A 24100-nucleotide genomic window follows, 5' to 3' on the forward strand; every position below is an offset into this window, starting at 1 on the left:
ATCGTCTGGTAGAAATTTAGAAGATAACAAGTAAGAAAATCTTCAAAAAAATGCTAGCCTTTGCAAAAAGTGAGTGAATTATTCAAGAAAATACGAAGAACTCAAGAATGCATTTTCACTTAGCACACTTCCGGGTTATGCAAAAATAAATATTTAATTAGAATAATTATTTTCTAACCCTTATATGATCGGGCAAATAGGAAAATTTTTGCTATCATTTGTTCAAAAAGCAACGTTTCTCATTTAAAAATTTCAGAAAAAAAAGGTTTTCCGAAAAGAAAAGCAAGGGTGTATTGCTACCGACTAGTGAAGAGCTTCTTATATTTTTAATTAAACAAAATTTACACTTTAATTTGAATGCAACCTTAAATATTTATACATTAGGCCAGGAAAACGATGGATATTTGTAAAAGACTTCATTGGCCTGAAACCAATTATGTCATTCAAAGTATTTTGAGCCAAAAGAACTTTTAATGTTCTTTAATGTTTCACAAGAACGAAAATTTTTAAAATGCTCATAATTTTCTGAAGAATTAATGTGCAAAACATGAATTTGGGTAAAATTTTCGAAATTTTGTTTATTATAAATTTAGTATACCTGTACTCTTAGCTTTATAAAAATACTTTACTTTTGTTAGTTCTCAATTATTTATCCAGCTATTGCAGTTTTTATCCAAAGAGATAACACTGAATAAACTAATAATTTCAAGTCTTTAAATGAGTTTATTTCAAAATCAGACTTTTTTCACATTTTACACCACTTTAAACACGATATCTCATGTCGTAATTAAAGTAATTGCCTACAATTTTTCAGGAGAGTTTATGATTATAACACACGTTTTTAACTACAGACTAAGAGAAAAAAATTCCAAAAATGAATATTTATATTATTAATATATTATGGTAAATGGAATTATCTTGTTTCTGCAAAATAAATTTCCATTTTGAAACACATATAGTACCACTTTTTGCAAAAAGGAACCGTTCTTTTAGAACACTAGGAACATTTGTTAACTGCAGATCTATATAATATGGAGATCTATATTTATATATCTATTTTTATACATATATAATATAGAGAGCAGAGTATCGCCATATTATAAAAAAATGTTTGAAAGAAAATTAATTTTTTTTTGTACTAAATTAATTAAAGTTAGTTGAAAATAATAAATTTGAAACAAAAAATAAAGTATGCATAGATAATGTCCGAAATACATGTAATATTTCGTGCAATTCGATCACATAGTTTTTTAGCATCATGGTTCCAAGTACTTAAACTTTCCTTATGATTCACTAGTAATTTCCATATAATAAAAATAACTTTCATTTTTTACTGCTAAATTTTAATTTAATAATAATTTTAGTTCTTACCTATACATAGAGATAGTGTTAGAATATTAAGAAAAGAAATTTTTACTTAATTTTTTTTTTTTTTTTTTTTTTTTTTTTTTTTGAAGTGATAGATCATCACGAATTTCTGTATTAGGACCTAAAATCCCTTAGTTATTAGTTTGAAGTTTCAGTCTAACATCTACTTTTTTTTCTTTTGAAAATCTATCAGTAGTATAGTGGCTTTGAAAACTACACATGTAATGAAATTCTCATTCTTTCAAATTTAAAAGGGAAAAATAATATAAACCAAAAATAATTGAAAAACTAGCACAATTATTTTATTCAATCATTTATGGATACATCACAAACATTAAATCTATAAATCATCAAAACAGCTTTTAAGTGGCACTAATTAATGTTTTTATACAACAGTATAATTGGACAATACAATAAAATCAATTATATTACAGAATATTAAAAAAAATCAATAATTTGTTTTCAGTCGTTCAATGTTACTTTAATATGAAAATTTTAATTCATACAAATGAAATTTTCTATACACAGTTTACAAAAATTTAACAATTTTTCTTTTTAACACCCGTAAATTAATAATTTGTTTTCAGTCGTTCAATGTTACTTTAATATGAAAATTTTCATTTATACAAATGAAACTTTCTATACACAGTTTACAAAAATGTAACATCTTTTTCTTTTTAACACCCGTAAATTAATAATTGGTTTTCAGTCGTTCAATGTTACTTTAATATGAAAATTTTCATTTATACAAATGAAACTTTCTATACACAGTTGACAAAAATTTAACATTTTTTTCTTTTTAACACCCATAAATTAATAATTGGTTTTCAGTCGCTCAATGTTATTTTAATATGAAAATTTTCATTTATACAAATGAAACTTTCTATACACAGTTTACAAAAAATTAACATTTTTTCTTTTTAACACCCGTAAATTAATAATTAATAATTGCTTTTCAGTCATTCAATGTTATTTTAATATGAAAATTTTCATTTTTACAAATGAAACTTTCTATACACAGTTTACAAAAATGTAACATTTTTTTCCTTTTTAACACCCGTAAACATTACAATCATTCAATTTACAAAACTTTTTACAGATTGAAAAAAAAATTATGAGTAAAAAATATTTCTTGAAAAATATTTGTGACAAAAAAATTATAATTTTCAAGAAGTTAAAAATATATATAAGATATTAATAAATTTCAAAACAAAATTTTCTTATGTACGTACAAATCAAGACATTTGCAAAAAAGCAATGTCCATTGACTATTTTTTTTAAAAAGATAAAACTTTTTTAATTCATTATAAAATTATAATTTCTCAGCACCATTTTTATTTCTTTTATCACATTAAACTTTTGTACAAGATAATAAATGTCATATTGACATACATTTATCATACTATGCATGTGAAACATGTAATTGATATAATTTAGAATTTATCAAATTCCATTATTTTGATATAATCCAGTATAATTTCTGTATTATAATTTTCTCTTAAAAATGTCGCATTAATAAAATATATAGTCTGATATTATGTAAAATATTACTTTAAAGTAATATAACTGAAAAAAATATTTTGATAATACGGTTTTTATATGTTTATCACAGTAATATGGAAATCATTTATTAGACAATCCTGAAAAAATAGCTTCATTTTAAGTATTTAAATTAGAAATGAATGAATACACAAAAATATATCAAGATATAATCCATATTATTTAAATAGATAAATTTTTACAAGTTGTGTAATTGTATCTAAAATGCATTATACAAGAGTGTTCAGCTGCATTTCTAAGACAACAGCAACAAGCTTTCAGGAACAAGTTTCATTTGATTGGAGAAAATGATGTGGGACGTAACCAACGACTCTTCATCTCACGAATTAGAGGTACTGCAATAAAATTAAAATTACTTTTATAGATTTAACTAGTTAGTTAAAATAAAATCATCTTACAGTAGTCAAAAGGGTAAAAGTAAAATAAAGAAATATATTACACAACTTTAAAAAAAACTAATTTTGAAAAATATCTTAATTACACATTATTATTAATAATACTTAGAAATTGATAAAAGAGAAGAAAGAAAATTTAAATTTTGAAAATTTTACCATCAGTGACAAAAATTGAATGATACGTTTCTGAAAAAGATGTCTAAAAAATTGCTTTCTTTAATTAAAAGGGCATGCAGATGAAAAAAAAATTAAGAAATTTTTTTAATTCAATTCTGGTAATGAATCTTTTTCAAATTCTCATCGACTGAATTGTATCTGCTTATTATATTGTCATCCACGTCATCCATTGTCATCCACAAACATTTTCAATTTCCTCATGGGATATAAGCAGCAGAATTTTTCACGGAACCAAACCTTTCATCAAGATTATTAAACAAACTAACATATGTGCTTTAAAGAAAAACAATTTTAACTTTATTCCTCATGACTTTAAGTTTTTTTTAGGTGGGGTTCTGCAAAAGATTAATTTTAAATGCCACTAAATAATGAAAAATACTTGATTTGATTACAAAATAAAGACTTGGTAGTTGAAAAAAAAATCATGGAAAGTAATAAAAAAGAAACATTACATAAAAAAAAATTAAACTTATTACAAACATCTATATCTATATAGAATTATTTAGAAACAATTTAAACTTTTAAAGTAAATACATTAAACTCTAATAAACACATGCATAAGCAACAGACGGAAATCAGAGCACATATAAAATAGGAGAAAAATAATGCAATACTAAAATAAATCAGTATTAAAATAAATATAAAAAAATAAAAAGCATTATACCTCATCAGCAACCAAAAACAACAGAAGGAAGTGCTGGGTTTTATTATAATCCAGTGGCATTATACAGCAATGCAGTATTAGGGCACAGATGTGCAATATTAGTGTACAATGATTTGAAAAAAGTTAGATGCATTATGATTTCAGATTAAAATTTTATTTTATATTAATGTTATATTTAATGTTATATCTACAATTTATATTTTTATATATATTTACAATTTATATGTTATATTTACAATTAAATGTTATATTTTAGAGGTTCTTATTTTGTGTTCTTAAATTCCAGTTGATAATGTAGGTTGAGACAATAAGAGCATGTCCAACAACTTTTGCTGTTCGCCATGTTGTTGTAACAAAACCCAGTACTTTGTTATAAAGATAGTTGTTGGCTGCTGATGACTTAAACCTTTTATTTATTTTTTTATATTGATTTATTTTAATATTGAATTCTTTTTCCCATATTTTATAATATATACACATACACTACCCTACAATAATGGAAGTGAGACTTTCAGTGTTTGACACGTTTTAAAATTTCTCCAGAAATACTTTGAAAATCATTTTGTAACTTTAGAGGTGTAACAATAAAGTTTCAAGCTTTTAAAAGTTAAAGAGACCAACAGTAAATTACGAAAGAAAACAAGTGTTTTTGAACACCCTATGATAGAAAAACCGAACAAAACTTGTAACTTGTATCGATTGCTTTGGTAGTTATTTTCAACAACTGCATAAAATTTCACAAACTTTGCTTAAATATTTATGGAGATATGGACATTTCTATAGAAAAAAAAAACAAATTTTTTGTCGTATGTTTTTTTTGCTATATATGTTTGTATATGTAATAATATTAAAAAAAATTTATGAAATTCAAAGTTAATTAAAAAATTGTTTTAAAAGTGGAAGAGAAGTAGATCGAAGATATGAGCATTTAAAATATTTATTTTATGCTGCGAATGCCCGAAAAATGTTAAACATTTCTTTCCATATTTTTGTAGTGAATTGTATCTTTCATCCAATAAAAAAAGTCTAATTTAAATATCTTAAAAATTTAAAAAGTTTCGAACATTTTCTTAAGTAGTTTTTGTACTTTCTGAAAGAAAGCTCAACATGATAAGGGGCTTTCCACAAATTTTATTTTGAATTATGAAACAAGATTCATTAAAAATGACATCAGCATTGTAGGGGAGCATCCCCCATAAATATTTTTTGCATGTTTATTTCTTTATACCAACATTTTTTGGTGCAGGGACGATTATCATTAGTTATTAAATTTTTTCTAAGAATACAAAATGCAATTTGTGGAAAATTCCTTATCATTTTGTGCTTACAAAAATTACTCAGAAAATTGATTGAAAATGTTTAAAACTTACTACTTTTAAAGTACTATTATATTAAATACTTTATATTAAATACTATTTTTACTATTATATTATTTACTTTTATACTATTTTTATTTACTTTTATTTACTTTATATTATATTTTTATTTACTTTTATACTATTATATTAAATACTTTTAAAGTTACATAAAAAAAACTCAAGACAAAAAAATTAGTTTTTCATAAAAATATTCATATCTCTATAAATATTTTTAAAAAAACTAATGAAATTTTATGCAATAACTGAAAATAACTGCCAAAGTAATTGAGGATAGTAACAAGCTTATTGTTAGATTTTCGGACATAGGATGTTAAGAAAAACCCTGCTTTCTGTCCTTCTTAATTTACTGTTGGTCCTTTAAACCTTTTAAAGCTTGAAACCTTACGGTTAAACATGAAAAATCGCATGAACTAAAGTTACAAAATCTCTCAAGTTATTAGTTAACAAGTATTACTAGTTAACTAGTATTCCTTGAAAAAATTTTAAAAAATATCAAAAACTGAAAGTGCCTCTTCCATTATTGTAGGATATTTAGTAAGATAAATAAAATACCGGTATATGCAACACATTCATCCCAGCCCGGCTTCCTCCATGCAGCTTCACGGAATTCTTTTCTACTCATAAGATCTTTATAACCTAAGAAGTAAGATTAAAAATTTATTTCACACAAATCACATGCTTGTAAAATATGAGAAAATAAACTGCAGTTTCAAAAGTTTAACAAAAAATTGTTTGGGAAGTACATTAAACAAAGAAGATACAATGATTACTAGCTTTCAGCCTAATCATAAGTTTTTCAAGATGATAGATTTTTATTTCTCACTCTCAGAAGACTAAATTTAAACTAAGTCAATTTATTAAAACTTATTTTATCCATAAATTAGTAACACAAAAAAACTTCTAAGTATAGCCAAAAGATTTTAGTAGTTGAACATTGAAAAATTTAAAATTTTAGTCTTACAATAATACTTAATACATTCTTAACTACAATTTCAGAAATTTATGTCCTATGATGCAATTTTTGTTACAAATTTAGTAAAGTAGGAAATGGGCCAGTTATAGAGGATGAGCAAACTTAAATCCTTTTTGTGACTTTTTTTTTTGTTGTTGTTGATATATTTATTAAATTTTCGGGCATTTCCCTAATTTTTCCGGATCGCTAAAATTCCCTGACTGTGGCTGCCATAATGAAACATACATTAAACTAAATAGTAAAACTAAAATCTAATTCACTGAAATCTCAAAATCTGACAACGTATGTTTATATAAAATCATTAATGGAAGACCAAAGGTGCGAAAAGTGATAACACACATATAATAAAAATTTTACTTCCCTACAAGTAGATAATCATACCTAGCACACAAACATTCATTCTGCTTAAGCAGCATTTACCAATAAGTTTCCAGTTTAAAATATGTAATAGTAAATATATTTTATAAAAAAAATAAATGTTTATACCTAAAGTACCAAAAGTATGGGTTATCACTTTTTACTCCAAAGGTATTAATTATTAAAAGAATTGGGAGAAAATTACTGTTGTATGACAAACATTCAAATTCTTGAAATAAAAAGAAATAGTTTAAAACCTTCTGGGCAAAATGTAAGACGTGCTTAAAAGTTGGATGCCATGGCATCGTTAATATTAATTTGAGTAAAAAACAAACACTCAGGGATAAAAACTATTCATCTAAAAAAAAACTAACAAGCACCAAATATCAAAAAAAAAAAAATTTAAAAAAAGTAAATGAACGCTGGCATAGGTTGAGTGATAATCAAGGGTGAAGAAGACAAACTGGGCCTATGCCAGGATCATTGCAATAAACTGACAGTAGAAAATGAAGCAACCTCATGTACATTTAAAACATGGTTCTAGCAAAAATGTATAAAACATTAGATAGAAAAGTATAAAAATTGCAGCCTTTAAATAACACAGGCAGTTTAGAAGTTTGTATGCAACAACCTTCAATATAAGGAAGACATCAGAAAGAAAAAAATTAATGATTATTAAAATATATCTTATTTGATGATGTGAAAAGTATAAACCCAAATTTAAACCAGAACCTTGAAATGGTGAATCAACATTTCAGCACTTTTTCATATACCAGATAAGTTTAAAAATACATGTTTAAACATTTAATATGTTTACAGTTTTTCCAAACTCAATTAATATTTACTTGGAACAGTAAAAAGTGTTAATTAGTTGATAATTTCATATAGTATTGTGTGTGCTTAAATACAACTTTTAAAGATAATAAGATAAATATTTAAAACTGCCGGTTTTACATCGCATTCATCAATCTACTTTAATGGCTTATAAAATCAATACTTATTAAGATAATTTTTAAATGTTTGCATGCAAAATATGAATTTGATTTCCTACAATTTGTTCGAAGTTCACCTGAGTTTTAAGTAGAAAGATAGAATATAATAGAAATAAGATTTAATATTTGTGAGCGATACCTAAATTGTATGACATATTTTAAAATTCAATTTATTTTATTCAGAAGATACCTGCTCCAATGTTACTGAAAATTAATGCAACAAAGAAAGAATAACAATTCAAACAAATATATGAAAAGACTGCGAAAGAGAAGGTCAAAATAGTTAAATAAGCAGATAATAGTGTTAAGTAAAATAATTGATGCGTACATTAAAAACATTGACATTTGAAGACTAGTTTTGCACATGAAAGCTAAAATCTGCGAAATCTTTATAGCATACAATTGGAAGCCTTAAGCAAACCATAATAAATTTTTCATACTAAGTCAATTTAATGCCTAAAAGATCAACAAAAAATGTTTTCAAATTAACTAATACACTTACTCCATATATGGTGTACCATATAAAGTTGTCCAATTTGTGAAAAGAAACCAGCTACAGCACTGCTTTTTCTATAAGTAATACCTCTAGCCCTGGAAAAAAAATTAGATTAATAAATTTTTCGAGAGGGACAATTAATACAAAATATTTACATTTGTGTGAAAATTATACAGTGAAACCTGTGCAAGATGACCACTTTAGCTAAATAAATGGTCTATTTCGATAAATTAGTGGTCCCATATAGATGGAATGTGTCATTGTTTTTTATTTTTAAAAAAAAAAGCAATTTTTTGTATTATATTATTATGATATAATATCCTTCAAAATATTTATAAACATTATTAAATTTTTTAACATAATTTTAAGATTAGATATAGAAAATAGCCCATACATCTTGGAAATGATTTCTTTTTTCAGAATGAAATATAATTACACAAATTAAATGATAAACTGATTAGATTTAAAGAAAGAAAAGACTATGCTTATTTTATTAGTGATGTGTTAGTGATATATGTTAATAGATAATTTCTTAAAAAATCACTACAAGAGAACAAATACAATTAGAAATTAAGATTATACTTCATTCAACATATTTTAAAAAAATTATTATCATTTTTGGAGCCATTTTATGTAAAAGTTCATTACTAATATGTTTTATACTTAGTTTATTACAAATAGTTCTCCCATAAGCTCAACTAAGAAAAAGGTTTTAGGTTAGCTTTTTATTATACTAGATTAGTTAGGTCAGATTTTTAATACTATTTCATCAATTCAGTGAAATTCTAGTGCCAGAGATAGTGACAGAGAAAATGTCCTGAAGAGGTTTTCTTTATGAAAGATGTAGAATAGCTTTTAATAGCACAATAAGAAAAATCTGATTTATTTCAGCTGTCAACATACAAGTTAAATGAAAAGTTGGGTTATAAATGTGTTTCTCCCATTTATTACAGAGGATTAATTATGATCAAGAACAATTCATTATAAATAAAATTTTAGGTAAATTTTACTACCAAGAGTTTTAGTACTAAAATACATTACTGTATTGCTTTTTCCTTTCATAATCTCTGTAACATAAAAATAAAAATGAAAAATTTTATCAAAATCACACATTTTTATTTAAGTTAGAATTTTATCTTAGCAGATTTATTGAGTTAAAATAATAAATACTAAAGGTTTTCATATTTTTAAAATTAAACTTTTTGGAAACTTTTCTATGAAACCTATTTTAAACTCATTTAAGTTTAGATTTACATAATTACATTAATTTTTCTCACACTTCTGGCGGAACAAAAGAAAATGTACTCATTTTCATCATAACCTTTCGGAACCAATTCTATTAAAAATGTGTAATTCGCACATACTCACTAATAATAAATATACATGGAATTGAAATCCTAGCATTAGTAACTAATAAATTCTAAATTAAGAAATTTTCATATTTATCAAAAAGAAAAGAATGTTGCATTTTTTTCTTTAAAAAATGCATTTTTATAATAAATACATTTAAGGTATATATAAGACAGCTAATACCTGTAATTCACAATTTTTTTCAATTATCTGTGCATAATTTTGAAAATAAGTTTTCAGTGCTTTGTTTGATAGTATATATAAAAATGTGATGTAAGCTTGTTTAAATAATTTTTAAGTACTTTGTTACTTTAGAAAGGTTTTTTGTATTACTCTAAATCTTTTGATAAACAAGAAAAAAAATTTTAATCATCACTTTTTAGCATCAATGATTTAAATCGAGGATTTTTTTTTGTTTTGTGAATTAAATAGAGGGTTGGTTTTAATGTTAAGTCAATTCATTTCTTGTCCTTTATATCCCTATACCCTATGCAAGAGAACAGGTCACAAAACGACAACATGTTTGCTCTTGGTTTAGATATAAGCACCGCTTTTCAGAGAAAATAAGGAAATCTAATTTCATTCACAGCATTTCACAGACAATCAACATACTCCTATCCACCAGCAGTTGAAGAGGTAACAGATTTTGAATTGCAGTTTTTAAAAAAAAAATTCGCAAATTCGAATATTAGGAAGATAAGATACCTTCTGAATACAGAGAAAAATAAAAGTCAATAAAATAAGTTTCAAAAAATAAATCAAAATTGCTGATAACCTTAAACGACGTAATGACCACAGAAACACACAAAGGGATAATTTTAATATTCAAATGAACACAAAAAATCTGAACTGAGTGATTTTGATAACAATAAAAGATTGATATAACATCAACAAACAAATTAAGTCGAGACTACAGTGTGTGTGTGCTTAATAATAAAAAAAAGAAATATAATTCTTCAAAATGTATATAAAAAAAACTCATATTTAGGTATATCTTTCCAAAAAAAGGTTTACAATATTTGACAACTTTTCATGTAAAATTTAAAGCTTTAACTACAATAAACTTCTAAATTACTTAATTTCAAAAAAGTACAAAAAATAAAACATATGCATAAAATAACATACCAATTATTTCCCCATTCAATCATGGTTCCAGGCTGAAAAACATAAAGTTCATAATTATTAATTACGCAATTTTTTTAAAAAAACGCTTGTTAATATTTAAAAGAACTCCTTATAAAGCGTTTGGAAACAATGGTAATTTGAAATGCCTTACTTTAATGTGAAAATGTAATACAGTAGGGAACCGATTATCCGGAAGGATCGGGACCATCGCTATTCCGGATAACTGATATTTCCGGTTTTCTGAATCGCTACAAAAAGCTGTTTTTTTTATTGTTAAACCCAACTGAAAAAAAAAAAAGTTTTTTTGGAAATAATCTTAAGAAGAAGAAAAAACGATGGAGTAATACACTAATGATTATTTCCAAAATGATGGTAAGGTAAACATCTTTCAAATAAGAAAGAAAAATCCTAAAATCTTATGAGGAAAAAAAAAAATTTTTTTTTTTAAATGGCGGAAAAATTTATTGAATTTCGTTCCTGTTTTTTGGTTTTCCGGTTTTCTGATTTCCGGATAACCGGTTCTGTACTGTATTTAGATAGCATAATTAGCTACTTAGTTAATCTTATCATCTTTAAATTGCAAATCTGGCATTTCAAATAGAATTGCTTAATAAAAAATTTTCAATAAATATTTTTCTTTTACTCTTTTAATGTTTTTAGGAAATAATTTAAAATACAAATTTAAATCCCAGTGCCAACAACCCTTATAGAATCAGATTTAATCTTGAAAGACCTCATAGTTTAATAACCTTTACTTATTGAATCAAATCTCTCAGTACATAAAAATGTAGCTAATTTTTAGCATTAACTTTAGCATGTATTTTCATTTAAACATCATAATAAGAATAAAGCATTCTTTAATTACTAATGTAACCAACCATTTTTTTAAGAAGCGAAAATTTATTCAATTATAAATTCATAATATATGCAAGAAAGATATTTTTATTAATGAAGATCAACAGTTTCCTTTATCCAACATTCTTCTTTGGTTTTTATATATTTTACAAATTAATATTAAAATAAAGAACTTAAATCTGATGTGCCATCAAACACTTAAATTTATAATTGCAAATATAGAGAAATTTTTTGATTGCTAGAAACATAGTTTTCAAGTATCATTGAAATGAAAAATCATAATGTACAATAAAAATTTAATGAAGTGTATATAAATCAAAGGTTTTCCCGGGATGTATATGTTGCATATTTTTAGAGCTTCAATGGGAACTTTTATGCAATGAGAGAGCAAAAATCGAAGGAAACTGGCAAAGCAGCTTGTGGGTATGAGATAAGTGACAAATTTCTCTAACAACATGTAAGACTTGGGTAACAGTTTGAGAAATTGATGTTAACTCTTAATAGTTCTATTTGATTGAACACCCCAGCCCAATTCCATCTTCTTCGAGCTACTTTCTCAAATCTGGAAGCCAGACTGTCATAAAACGGTATCTCTATGAGTTAGCATAACACTGTCTTTTCATGGTGCATTGATTTTAAGGGAGTTAAATCAAAAATGTTTAAAACATTAATCAAAATGAGTAACCAATCCAAATGTTTTATTCAAAACTTAGCAAAATAAGTTTTTAAGATTATTTGTAAGCACAATGACTATCTGATTAAAACCTAATTGCCAGTTTTTAATAAAATAGTCTATCAACTAGTTCCAAAAAGCTATTTAAAAAAGCTTATGTAAAATTTCAATAAATTAAAAAGAAATATAAAAGGAAAAGGAAGTTAGAAATTATTTACTGAAAGAAAACACAAATAATTAAATTCGAAAAGGTTAAAACATCTTTGAAAAAACGCACTAAGAAGCAGCAGAAATTTCAGAAAAAAGTATCAATACAAGAAACGAATTAAATAAAAATAAAAATATGACCACCGAAGCCGACGTCTTCAGGGGGTACCGGCCTCGGTAGCCATTAAAAACAAAACTATGTGTAGTAAAATATTCAAAAATCTTGTTTTTTCACAATTAGTTAGGATCAAAAAAATTTGCAATAATGTTGAAAGTTTTTGGGAAGCTGTGGATAATTTTTTAAATAATTTGAGTAAAAATGATTTTCCTTTTAATTTTTGTAATGTTAATTTTTTAATTAAAAAAATGATTGATGGTTTTTAAGTTTTTATATAATTTTTTCTTTTAACAGGGCGCAATTCTAGTCTTAACTGAGCAGCCCCAGTTAAGCATTCTATTAATTTATCTACGTATCTCCTTCTCCTGACCTTTTCCATTTCATTTTTAAACTTCTACTGCGCATTATTATAGGGGGCGTTGTTTTTCAGTTTTTAGTGTTTTCTTTTCCTCCACTTGCTTTTGAAGTTGATTCTTGACCTGTGACTGTGAGTTTTTAATTTTCTGATGATTTTTATTGATTTTCTTTTCGTAATTTGTTTATTCTTTTGAATGTATCTTGTTTTTCCTGGACCTCTATACAAAACCATCGGGGTACTGAGGGAGATATTTTAAGCTTTTGCTTCTCCCTCAAATAGAAATGGTTTTGTTTTTAATGGCTACCGGGGCCGGTACCCCCTGAAGACGTCGGCTTCGGTGGTCATATTTTTATTTTTATTTCATTCGTTTCTAGTATTAGAAATTATTTACATACATTTCAATTTTAAAATAAGCACCACATAAAATTAAGCCAAATCATATATTAATACTGTAGTAAATAACTTATAATATTACCTTTAAAACATATGACCTTATTTCGTACATGCTATTCCGGGTTTGAGGTTCAGGATCACCCCAATAGCTGAAAGGCAGCATGTATTGATTAGTGCGACATATTACGTTTTTGACTAGACTTTTAGTCAATGAATGTAGCTCTTGATCTTCATGATATAATGTTAAAACTTCATTGGCATTTTTATATCCTTTATTGTACCGCCAAATATGTACTGAAAGAAAAATTGTTTTTAGCCATTTCAATTATATCTTGTTTTATTTACAAAAGAAAATATGAATATTCACATTAATTCTAAAATAATTATTCATTTAATTTCCATGACTAGAAATAACAACATGTCTTTTACAAAGAAATCATACAAAACCAGATAGGAAAACTAAAAACAATATGTAAATTCATATTTATTTTATTAAATAATTGTTTCTTTTCAGCTTTTCATCCCTTCAGTGGGTCGATAAAACGAGTACCAAGCATGCTTGGCAACTAAACACTGGGGGTTCTGCGTTCCGCTGACTACCAAACCGGAACATCTGCTCTTGCACCCCAGCGCCAAAGGTCAAGAAAACTAAGATGGGCACAGTAGATTTTTTTTATTTCAAGTAAGCTTTCGTTCTTACTTTTCTTTTGTATTTGTCTTGTTTTTATTCTACTGTATAAGTTTCTGTATTTTATATTGTGTTCTTCTGTGTTTTATTGTATTTTATGCATTCTTTTCCTGGACTTTGGCAAAACCTTTGGGGTACAGAGAAAGCAATTTTAGAATTTTTTTCTTGCTTTCTCAATAGAAAAGGTTTCGCTTTTATGACATCCGAGGCTGGTATCCCCTGAAGACGTCAGCTTTGGTTGTTGTATTTTCCAATTTTTTTAATTTTTTTATTGTTTCATTTGTGTAATTCCTTTTGGACTCACTGCTGCTAAGCGCGTTTTTCCATAGGGTATATTATTATTATTTTTAATTGCTTTAATATTTTGAATTCCTTACTTAATATGGGCACAGTAGGCCTCAGCCCTGTATGGGCTATCGCGCCACTGTGTTTAGAGATTTAGCAATTGTTACATTTTCATGACAAGAAATAACAAAATACTAAATAATTCTGCCTAGGCAAAAATAAAAATTTTTAATTTTATTTACATTCCTTCAAATAATCAATAAGGTTGAGATGCCAATAATAAACTCAAGCTTTAGGAAACCAATATTTAAATTTTTAGAACAAGAGTAACAATGGGAAAAAAACAGCTTATATTTTACATTTATTTCGATGAGTTAAACTATTGGGATTACTTTTATATGATAAGCATTTTAAACCTATCAAATTTATTGATTTTTTTTTTCAAATTTAATAGCTGAAAAATTCTATTTTTGCAACCATGAAGATGAGTAAAGTTTTTGTTAGAAATCAGCCAGTAATGTATTCAGAATATTTCATTTATAAGCAAACATTGAAATAACTTATTTTTAAGCAAATATTCTAAAGTAGTAAAATAATTTGTTCTTTCATTTCTTTTTTTAAAACTTTCGTGTTAATTCGAAATTATAATGCAGTTTTGATATTGTTATAAAAAATATTAAAAAAATATGCATTGGTTTCTAAACTTGTGTGTAACATTTGAAAATATAGTGAATGTCTTACGGAAAAAGGTACTTAACACTGAAAATTATAGTCAGACCTCGATATATGGTCACCCTAAGGGACATCGCAAAAAGTGACCTTATAGGCGGGGTGACCTTTTAACCGATTCATTAGCAGTTCGTAACTAAACACGTAAATAATACACATCATTATTTTTTTTAAAATGGTAATACAAATGAAACCAATCAGCCATAAATTAAATATTTAAGTCAATAAATTTTAACAGAATTAGTAAAAAATTAAAGAAAGTTAGATTTTTTTTTAAAATTTATTTAAAAATTTATTTACAAATTTCCTCAAAGTGTACATACATACATTACATCTCACCTTATTTAAAATAATCATTTATGCAGGTCTGTTTTGTTTTTGGTTTCATTTTTCGAACAATGTTTCTAGATTTTGTAACTTCTCAAAATGTTCCTCAGCTCCCTCATGGCTTGTAAAAAAATTTCGTATGACATTTATTGCACTGAAGACTTCTACTTGGGTTACAGCTACAGTCTCAGGATCACTGTCATTGTCCTCATTGTCCACAACTTGTGAAACAATTTCAGAAATTATAGCTTGTTCGTGGGCTGCAACATTTTCCTAGAACTCGAGAGGGGTAATTGCCTTGTAAGGAAGTTAAATACGCTTTTGTTAGAAAAAAGCTCCCCTCGCCTCTGATAAAACCGACCTTATAAGCAATAACGATTTTTAAAACTTGACTATATATCCGATAATCTGTAACAACGAATTCCTATTCAGTGAGCCGGGACTTTGGAAAAGTGACCTTATATGCGGGGTGACCTTTTATGAGGATGACCTTATAAAGAGGTCTGACTGTATTTATGCAGTTTTGTTTCAAATGTTACATAGAACATTAAAAACCAATGTTTCACTTTTTACGCAGACCATACTTCAGAGCAAGATTGGGAAATCAACAGTTCAATAAAGTTCGATTCTAGGTCAGTGTTTAGCATTGACAATAGTACCAAAATTGTCGTTTGTCTTTTAACTTATTAATTTGTGCATCTTACATTTCTACATTATTTTAAGAAGCTCAACTGTGGAATAAATTAGAATGGCTGTAAAATACGAAAATACCATTAGAATTGAAAAAAATATGAATCATCAACACAATTTATGCTGTATGTGTTATAATTCTTGCTTTATTTTAGAAAGCAAATAAATTTTTAAAAAAAATCAAGACTACATAGCTTAAATGCAATTTTTAAAAACTTTTAAAGTCAGTCACTGTTAAAATTATAAGAACACAAAATTCTAAAATGAAGTTTACTCTAGCAAAAATTAAAAAGGTACCAAATTGATCCTGGTTTCCAATTTCAACTCTCCAACTCCCAACTAATTCAGAAGATTTTGAAACATCCTGGAGTTTATTTCTTAAATTTTCACTACAAAAAGGAGATAAAAAAGTACTTTCTGTTACAAAATTATGAAACCATCGTCAAATTTCACAATTAAAAATTTAAGAACAAATGAAATGGTGATCAAGTACAAGGCATTATTTTTAAAAAGTAGTTTAAGACTAGTAGGCATAATTTGTAATAAAAATTTCCTGAAAACCAAAACATTTTCACTCAATACAAAAGCTACAATTTACCTAAAGAAATTAAATATTTGATTTCATAGTTAACTAGCTGCCTACAGTAATTGGATTGACAACTTTTTCAAGTAAAAAAAATTTCGAGATTTAAAATTGTACACACAAAAATTAAGAGAATATATAAATATAAATTCATATTCATTCATATAATTTTCAGATGTTGGGTGTTTTGGGTTTCTTTTTTTTCTTTTTTTTTTTGATTTGAAAAAAATGGGTATAATGATGAATTTGTAATTAAGATGTTCAGTACGACATATTCTTACATTTAAAACGAAAAAAATATACATATATCTATGCTAATTGGCACTATAGTGCTTCTGATGGATAATAAAATAAATTATCAACTTTGTTAAAATCAAATTGCGCACTAATTTGTTTTAATTAATTTTTTGTTGTGTAAGCAATTAAAACTTTTTATTATGTTCCAATGAAATTTATCTGTAAGAGTTTTTTTTTCCGTCAAAACGAAACAAACTTTAACTAATATAAATTTCTAAGTTAAAAGAAACACAAATCTGAAAGAGTAAATTTTACATTTTAAAGCAAAAATACTTTTAAAAATTATAATTATGCTGTTTCTGTCTTGCCTATATCAGTGCTAAATATTTCCAGAAATTATAATTTTGTTTTATGGCATGGTTGAAAAGCTGAAAGTATAACCAAGTGAATGAGAATTTTTGTTAATAAGTTAAATTTAATCCTTACATTTGACATGTTTAATTGGTAATTAAAATATACTTTTTTAAATTTTGCCAACCAAGTTTATTAAACTTTATTAAGCCAGATAGAAGATTTTTGCTAGTTAAAAAATTTCTTTTCTTAAAACTGAGACCCAAGAGTTGAGATTTAACTGATCTAAGTCCTAAAAGTGTGTAGTGAAATATATAATTTATGTACGTTTGGGGCATCTATCTGCTCTGTTGGCACCCTATCTCCTATCTTCTACTTATCAATAGTAAGAACTCTGCTGCGGCCTGCTTTTTCAAGTTGCCACCCACACAAAAATTAACTCCCATAGCTAATTAGTAAAAATATTAATATTGTGATGCATTGTCAAAAATAAATGACATAATTCACTAATGTTTATGTTGTTAAAAAAGCGATAAAACTTATTTTCTGAATTGGCAACAAAGAAATAAAATATCAAATAAGAAATTAGTCATGAGCAGCTTCGAATTTAAGCATAACACATTTTTATTTAGATATTTTTCGTATAGGTTATGAAAAGCTAAAACAAGCTGAATTATAAGTTAAGCAAAACTGACCAGCTCTATAAAAAATAAAACATTTCTATATTCTACACTATATATAAGACTAATGCGTATAGTGTTTAAAAAAAAAAGCAATGAAATTTCTTTTTTGCATAGAAAACACAAAAGAGAAATATCAAATGAGTGAGTAGGCATAAATAAGTCTATAACTTTATGCTAGTTGAATTATGTTAGTCTATTTTCGATAACTTACGTAAAGCCTAAATATTACCTTCTAGCACACTTTAATTCAGTTCAACTATGATTTTAGCGATTTTTAAGGATACTTCATTTTTTTAGAGGTTTCGATTGCTTCAATTTCGTAAAAATTTTGTTTTCATGACAGCGAAAATTTTAATTGATAACAATGGTTTTCAACAATAAAATTTCTATTTCCGACATAAAATTTGTATTCCTTGAAAATTTGCTAACTGCTAAAAAAAACACGATCTAAATCAGTACTCCAGTTCTAGAGTTATTAGCGACGAAACATATAGGCAGACTTCTATATATAGGGATGTAGTACAAGAGCTATACAACAGAACAACTTTTTGGAATCCACCAAGAAATTTTTAAAAAAATTAGAAAGAAATTTTTCTTGACCTCCTAACAGCAAGATAACCAATCATGAATTAAATACTTCATTTTCAAATAAGCCATCACAAATAAAAATATAAGCCAATTATATTAAAAATATAAACCAAAAATATTAAAAGAAATGTTCAAATAATATGCTAAAAATTTAAACAAATAATTAGTAAAAAAAGATCCAACATTTTGAAATACTTGCAAGAATGAAAAAACATGTAGTAGAAAATATAAATCAATAATTAAAATATGAATGAAATAGAAATTAACTTTTAACTTAAAATTAATTTTTCACTAGGTATAGTTAAAATTATGCTGTGTTAATATGTAAAAATCAAATAATTATTTGGTCACTTGAAATAGGACAATTCATGATCTTTTCATGTTGCGACGTAGCTGTTAATCGAGATCCCTGTGGCAGAATCGCGGCGACACAGCGACATTGTCGCAGAGTGTTGCTGAGTTCTTGCAGAAAGAATTTTCTGTTAGGAAGTAAGGAACTTTGGTTTTCTTTTCTGCAGAATTTTTTTTTCTCTAAAATTATATTTAAAAGATACCTTTTTAGCACATCAGAGAGGAAAGAAAAATTCCTGATTTTTCTATTCTAATTTAAGAATGAAAAATATAGAATAATAAAAGAAAGAAATTTCTTTTCTGCAGAAATGTTGAACAATTTTTTTTCCCTCCAGAAATCATTCTTTTGACGCGCTTATTTTGCACCAATATTCTTGTTAATCCACGCCCTATTATCACATTTTGAAAAGAAACAAATTCCGATATTTTTTATACAATTTAATTATACTCGAAACTGAAATCAATTATTTACTTTTACTGTGACGATTTCACCATTTTTCGACTTTTTATTACATGTGCTATGCTACTGAATTCCATGAGATATTTCAAATTCCTGTTATTTTTCAGTCAATATTATTTCTACACGTAAAATTTAAATTGCGCTATTAAATAATCTCTTTTTGAAGCTCTCACTTTATGCCGATACTACCACAAATCCATGTAGTGTTTAGATTGTATTTTCGGCAGTTTATTGATATTGATTTTTTTTTGTGATTTTTAAGTATCCCGATATATTTCTGACAATATGGGGAATTCGAATCGTGCTTATGAATATTTAATTTTTAAATCAATGATTCTATAGTTTTTTTTGGGGGGGGTCTTTTATTACAACAACCGGATCTCGAAACGAAACAAGCATTTAGTACCCTCCCCCCTTTTTTTTTGAAGAGTCCGATCAGCGTGATTTCGCCGTCGATCTTGTTTTCAGTAGTCACTGCTACGGATTACAAGATTTTAAAATTTTTCTTGATGAGATGATGTTTTACGAAATGTGAAAAAGGAAATAATTAGTGTGTTTTCTTCATACAAAATGGGAGAATCTCGCCATTGTATTAGAATAATATAAAAACATTACATATTCATTTAAAAAATAAAAACGATTTTTATTTTATTCAAAAGGTTTTTTTTTTTTTTATTGTGAACGCAACGTTTCTGTTAATTCAAATTCAATTAGTAACATGCATACTTGTTATTATTAAAAGCATCTTGCAGAAAGTTATTAGTGCTAGAGAGGTTTGTCGCAGAAATCCCAAGAAAATTCTGCCACAGGGATCGAGATTACAGCCAAAATGTAAATATTTTCCAAAAATTTTATACAAATTGAAACAAATACCAATTTTGAAGCTTGCTTGTTCCTCCCAAACAAATTAACAGGCAAAGTTTATCATGTAACACAACTTTTTTCCTTGATTCAAAGATCAACAAAAGTTGAGGCAAATATTTACAGAAAAACAAAATGGTTAAAAATTGTGCCTATCACAGGTCTTCTATTACAAGCAACTAGCTAAAATTTCTATAATACTCACTAATCTTTCAAATAAGGATCAATGCATTCAGGCTTTACATCATGAACTGCAAAGAATGTTAAATTTATAAATACATGAATATAATCATACTTTCTGAAATAAAAAAAAAATACTTTTAATAAATTTTTCATTAAAGTAGCAAAAAGAATTCTTTTAGATAGCACTGACTGAAGTAAAAATATTATGTCATTTTGCTACATCTAAAGGTATGTCTGAGACTGATTAAAAGTACTTTTTATTAGTTTTAATACAAAAAATACTAGTTATTTTGACACATATATTTTAAATTTTTTTCATTAAAAATTAACAGTTTCATGCAAAAAGACTTTTAAATTATAAAAATGTTTAGAAAACTATTTTAGGTATTTTTTCTACCATGACTCTCATTTTTCTTCATAATTTAGGTTACTAAACTAAACTCAGCGGCACGACAGCCCATACAGGGCCAAGGCCTACTGTGCCCATCTCAGTTTTCTTAACCTTTTTTGGGCTCTGGGGTGCAGGAGCACATGTTCCGGTTAGGTGGTCAGCCGAATGCGAAACCCCCAGTGTTTAGTTCCCAAGCATGCTTGGTACTCATTTATCGACCCACAGAAGGGATGAAAGGCTGAGTCAACCTTGCCCGGCCTGAGGATCGAACCAGGGACCTGTGGCACGACAGTGCGAAGCGCTACCACTCAGCCACCGGGCGTCAATTTAGGTTACTACGTCAGGAATTTCTGGCATTGAAACAACTAATACACACAGTGGATAATCAGCTTTTTTTCATTTTTAACTTTTTAACCTTAAATCTAGACTACCTGTTTAAAGAACCAGGTAATATTTGCCTTCCAGAAGAATTTTTTTAAGTGAAACTAATCAGCATTTGCGCAAACTAGAGGTAAAAACCACAAAAACCTCTCATGGTTGGCCCGATCCTAATTGTTGATAGGATATACTTCTAAAAACATATTTTACTTAATCTATTAACTTATAGCCATTATTAAGAGCAACAAATATAAATTTTAAGAAAACTGGAACTATTTTAACTTAATTGTGTCAGTATCTCTTCAGTTTTTTGCATGATTTCATAGTGTTGATCATCACCGATTTATTCATTATTTAGTTTTGCTTCAACCCCTACCAGTAATAGTTTACTGCAAAAGTTGCATAAGTGCTATTTTTTTCCTTTTAATTATTCATTTGTTAAAAAATCTACATTCCTTCATAATGTATGGAAGTTATTTCAAGATTTCCTTTTCTCCAGAGTATTTTCAAACTCCCCAATCCTTAGAATTCGATTCTAAGGAAGCGAATTTCTAAAATAGTCAATGTCCAGGGTTCAATATAAATTAATGCTACAAATTTAAGTAAGACTAAAATAAGAACTTTCCTGAGAAACCTCTTTCCTTTAAAAAAAATTTCACTAACCTGGTTCTTCCACTAAGCTCTTCAAATATCAAATTTAGATAATAGAAACATTTAATATTTTATGAAAGATTAAAAAATACTACCACTAGACAGTTAAAATTCTCGCACTACTATCATTCATAAAAATTATTTTAATCTGAATTAGATATCTGTGCACTCGTAGAAATGGCCAAGAAATTTCACATAATTAAAAACAATTTCTGTACCCATCAGTTAACTGTAACTGAGCTCTTAAATTTTCTGTACCCAGCATAAGTTTTATACAAATAATAAAAGTCTATGTAAAGAAACAAATTTAAGTAATTTAAACATAAAATAATCATTAAAAAAAGGCGGTTGCAACCCTAACAACATTACTCATAATAAAGAAAATACAATGTATCATAATACAGGGTACTTCAAAAAAAATTTTAATGTCAATTTATAAAAAATAAATTAATAAAACATAACAAATAATGAGAGCAGAATTTTACTAATAAATAAATTTAATTAATTTTAAAGTGGCCACCTTTTACATAGGTGCAAACATTTATTGAAATTTTCAACATGAATAAAACAATTAATAAAGAAATTAACTTATATACTTTGTAATTCATAAACCCTCTCAGTATCAGAAAGTAATTTTGAATGTGAATCTTTTCCAGGATCTATTTTTCGTACATGCAACAATTTACTAAGCCAGCCTTCACCACCTGCATTTGCTCTTATCACAGCAGATGAAGACACTAATCTATAATTAATATAATTTGTTAGTATTTTACAAACATAAAAAAAGAAAAACACTTTCATAAAATATAATTTTCAAAAGTAAAATTAAAAAAATAAAATCAGAATTATTTATTTTCAAAAAATCCCTATAAGATTAAATAATACTTGTGGTAACCAATTTTCTCTTAAAGCAATGCTTGTTTGTTTTTTAAACTAATGTGTTGCAATAAATTAGCATTCAATAACCAAACAAGTATATAGCATGAAAATGTAAAATAAGTCTCACACAAGTTTTTAAATTCACAAGAGAAAATTTTAATTATTCAATACAAACTACATAGCTATATTATATAAAATGAATGTAACCATACATCGAAAGTAGTTTTAATATTTTTCTTATGCATTGAAGTATTAAAAAATAACAAATAATAAAATTTTTCAAGCATACATAATGATATACATAATTATAACAATTTTCAAGCATATATTTGAAGTAAAAAGTAAAAACTAGTCCTTTTTTCTACTCCACTATGTCACATGAAATTCAAATAACAGTCAAACCTTAATCAGTCATTCCTTTATCATTTTGTTATAACAGTCTTGCCACAAATTTCATTCTTACACAGTTAATAATATCTGTTTAAATCACTCTTAATTTAGCTGATTCCTGTATCCAAAGTTATAAATTCTAACGGTTTTTTAATATAGATAGATTGATATACACACACATAAAGTTATTACATTTGAAGAAAAACACTTCCTGATGCTTATAAAGTAGAAAATGAGGATTTGATACAATTTGGGGAAAACCTCTCAAACAGTACATTTGACGTTTACGTGTTAGTTGATGAAAATGTAAGCTCGTGGTGCTGTCACCTCAAAAAATTGTTTCCTAAGCAAAAGAATCACCAAGTGACACTGATGAAGATGGCGAGAAATGGAACTCCAACAAGCCTAAAAACCTTTGAAACTAATAGTAACTTTCTGTATTCACAAGAAATTACAGAAAATTAAGAGCAATTTGTCCCAAACATCCAAAATTTATTCTTTGCACTGAGAAGAAAAAGAGTGACTTCAAGTCAAAACTACCCAAAATTTGATGTTGGGTGATTTTTTTCTCACCAACCACTTTTGGAGCATCTTTATTGTAGTCGCTTTTGGCATGTGCCAAAAACAGAAAAACTAAATATTGCAATTCAATTAAATTTAAAGTTCACTGTGATGCCAGAATTGGCATACACATATTTATTTTCTATCTTTTAAAATATCCTTCATTACTTAAGCTTATTTTTATTAATAGAATTACTTTTAAAATAAATCAAAAACTTAATCTTTTTAAGCGAACATAAAATATTTATTTCTTCTCTTCCAGATCAATGTAACGGATACTTTCTTTTTATTTCATTATTATGCAGACATATAAATTCACTGTCGCCTCTAATCGAAAACAAAAATCTATTTATAACTTTTTATTCTAATTTTCCAACGGCTAAATGTTTCGGTT

The 24100-nt window shown here is 26.5% G+C and overlaps 1 protein-coding gene across 1 annotated transcript in view; it reads right to left on the reverse strand.

The window, feature by feature from the left end:
* Positions 1-1645: 1645 nt before the first annotated feature.
* LOC107443794 (protein NipSnap) overlaps positions 1646-24100 on the reverse strand; it is a 24984-nt gene continuing 2529 nt past the window's right edge. The window contains exons 2-9 of the mRNA XM_016057786.4: positions 22473-22618; positions 20479-20524; positions 16457-16548; positions 13523-13734; positions 10837-10868; positions 8368-8456; positions 6096-6179; positions 1646-3263 (exon numbers count right to left, since the gene is read on the reverse strand). Of these exons, the coding sequence (XP_015913272.1) occupies positions 3199-3263; positions 6096-6179; positions 8368-8456; positions 10837-10868; positions 13523-13734; positions 16457-16548; positions 20479-20524; positions 22473-22618 (766 nt within the window). The 3' untranslated portion in view covers positions 1646-3198. The remainder of the gene's footprint in view (positions 3264-6095; positions 6180-8367; positions 8457-10836; positions 10869-13522; positions 13735-16456; positions 16549-20478; positions 20525-22472; positions 22619-24100) is intronic.

Source organism: Parasteatoda tepidariorum, chromosome 4, assembly GCF_043381705.1.
Source record: "Parasteatoda tepidariorum isolate YZ-2023 chromosome 4, CAS_Ptep_4.0, whole genome shotgun sequence".
NCBI classification, from domain to species: Eukaryota; Metazoa; Arthropoda; class Arachnida; order Araneae; family Theridiidae; genus Parasteatoda; species Parasteatoda tepidariorum.